Below are 2,315 nucleotides of genomic sequence, written 5' to 3'. Positions count from 1 at the left end.
TGGTTGTTTTTAATTAATGGCCAATCACAGTCCAGCTGTCTCGGACTCTCTGGTCAGTCACAAGATTTTATTATCATTCCATTCCTTTCCTTTCAAGCCTTCTGATGAAATCATTTCTTCTATTCTTTTAATATAGTTTTAATATAATATAAATATCATAAAATAATAAATCAGCCTTCTGAAACATGGAGTCAAGATTCTCATCTCTTCCCTTGTCCTGGGACCCCTGTGAACTCCACCAAGAAAAATCCCAGCAAGAGCACAGTCTGACTTCATGCTGTTTCATTCTGCATATGTAAGACATTCCCAAAAAGGGCTCAGAGCTCTGGCTGCCCAATGGCCCCTGCACAGGCAGGTTCTGCAGAGTACACCAGTGACCACAGGGCCATTCCTCTGCTTCCAGTGGCTGCAAAAATTAATTCATAATGAATGAAGTGACAGTAACAGGGGAGTTGAGTCGATGCCAAGACATCAGTGCACTCTGTGCTCTGGAATGTGTGGTTTTGTCTTGCATTTGACAGTGACAGAAAGTGACCTTGGGCCTTGCTGAGGGCACAACTACAGGATAAATGGCCCTTACTCATGTGCTGACTTCATCAAGCAATAATTCTGCATGCTGGAAGGTATCCATTTATGAACACTACTTAATTCATTTAGGAGACTGCTCAGCACCTGGAGCTGTGCTTGAGGATTTCAACTTCTGCTACTGACAGTAAAAAAAGCAAATGTGACATCACACTACTCTGGTACACAGAGCTCTCCTGATTCCCTTGAAGAGCAGCCTGAGTTTGTGAACCAGATACCTTGGTCTGAAATACTAAAAGAAAATCTTTTTTCCCCCCCTTACAGTTCCAAACAAGTTTATGTTTAAAAAGCAACAGCATAAGCACAAAGGGATTTTTGTGTATCCATTGCATTTTCCACACTTCCCGTATTCTCTCTCTGAAAAGCTGGACACTGAAGGCTTCCTCTGTATAACCAAGTATTCAGAATGGCAGTTAACCACCCACAGAGGAAAAAGGCAGGGGGAAATGGTCTCTGCTAGCTTGCAGGGTTTCTCACTTTGTTCTAGTCTACCATCAGAATGCACACTCTGCTTTATTGGGTTGGGGTTTATTTGTGTACCACCTCATTTCCTATTCTTGCTGAGGGAGAACAAAGGTGTCAAGAAAACATCCAACTCTAGTCCTCCCTGCAGGTTTAGTCCTCAAAACAGCTGAATTGTTCCTTCCCCTCCACCTCTCTTGCAGAGATCTCAGTTTAAAGACTCACCTCACAATTTGCAGATGAGACAACAGCTCTGAACAGATGAAGTGAGTTTGTTGCAAAGGCCAAAGGGAGAAGCATCATGGCCAAAGAGACAGCAGGAGGGATGTGGTGATTTGAGTTACACACTGAGCCCCACAGCTCCAGTACCACTGTGCTCCATTTGAAATGACATTTCCATGGTTATTTTGGTCAACTTGGTAAACAAAGGTAAAGGAGATGGTACCCATAAATTTACCAAGGAAGTTTTACCTGTGAGATGCTGGCTACTGCTGATGTGGAAATATTGACAACAGTTGAGGATGTAGAGACTGGACTGGCATTGGTAGTTGATGCTGTAAAATTGAGAATTACTGCATTAAGTATTCTAGAAAAGCATAAGAAATGAGAAGTTGTGAAATAAATACTTACTAGGCAAATGTGCAAGCAGCACTCTGCTACCAACACCCAAAAAAGGACTGGGGTGTGTTTTGACACCAGTCACACTTCAGTTGGGTTTACAGGAAAGAAGAGCAAGTACATCTTTAAAACCAGTCCTTTCCAATGGTTCTGAAACCTTTTCCCTCCATGGTTGCTAAGCAATTGGTGTAGAATTAAAAAGGTTTTACATATTTGATAACAGTCCCATTCTGATGATCAATAAATAGCAGGTGAAAATGAATCAGAATAAATCAAGAAAAAGGACATGAATGTGTTTAAATCAGTTCTGTTAAAAAAATCTGCATCAAACTTAGCATTTTTAGTCTAATTAGATTTAAAATGCAAGGAAACATTTAAGAAGTTTCAAATAGTAGAAATAGAGCTGTCAACAGCTCATAGGACAAATTCTTAGGGATGTGTAGTTGCTGGCACCAACTTGAAGATGTTTCCTAAGCTTCGCATCACTGCATTCAGTTCTCCCAAAACACAGAAGAGGCTGCTAGAGCAGCACTTGGGAACACCAGTGGTTTAGCAGTTTTGGGGGATTGCAGACACAGGGCCACTCCATTAAACATTCCTCAGCATGGGGTTTGAGACTCACAAGGATAACAACAAATAATTAAATCAGC

At 41.3% G+C, this 2,315-nt stretch overlaps 1 protein-coding gene across 2 annotated transcripts in view; it reads right to left on the bottom strand.

Moving 5' to 3' along the window:
* The window catches only part of EYA3 (EYA transcriptional coactivator and phosphatase 3), a 36,130-nt gene that overhangs the window by 9,755 nt on the left and 24,060 nt on the right, over window positions 1-2,315 (bottom strand). For both annotated transcript variants that reach the window (XM_031063357.1, XM_005428693.3), the window contains one exon: window positions 1,519-1,601. In XM_031063357.1, the coding sequence (XP_030919217.1) occupies window positions 1,519-1,601 (83 nt within the window). The remainder of the gene's footprint in view (window positions 1-1,518; window positions 1,602-2,315) is intronic.

This window comes from Geospiza fortis, unplaced genomic scaffold, assembly GCF_000277835.1.
Source record: "Geospiza fortis unplaced genomic scaffold, GeoFor_1.0 scaffold115, whole genome shotgun sequence".
Lineage (NCBI taxonomy): Eukaryota > Metazoa > Chordata > Aves > Passeriformes > Thraupidae > Geospiza > Geospiza fortis.
This window is presented reverse-complemented; position numbering and strand designations above follow the sequence as displayed.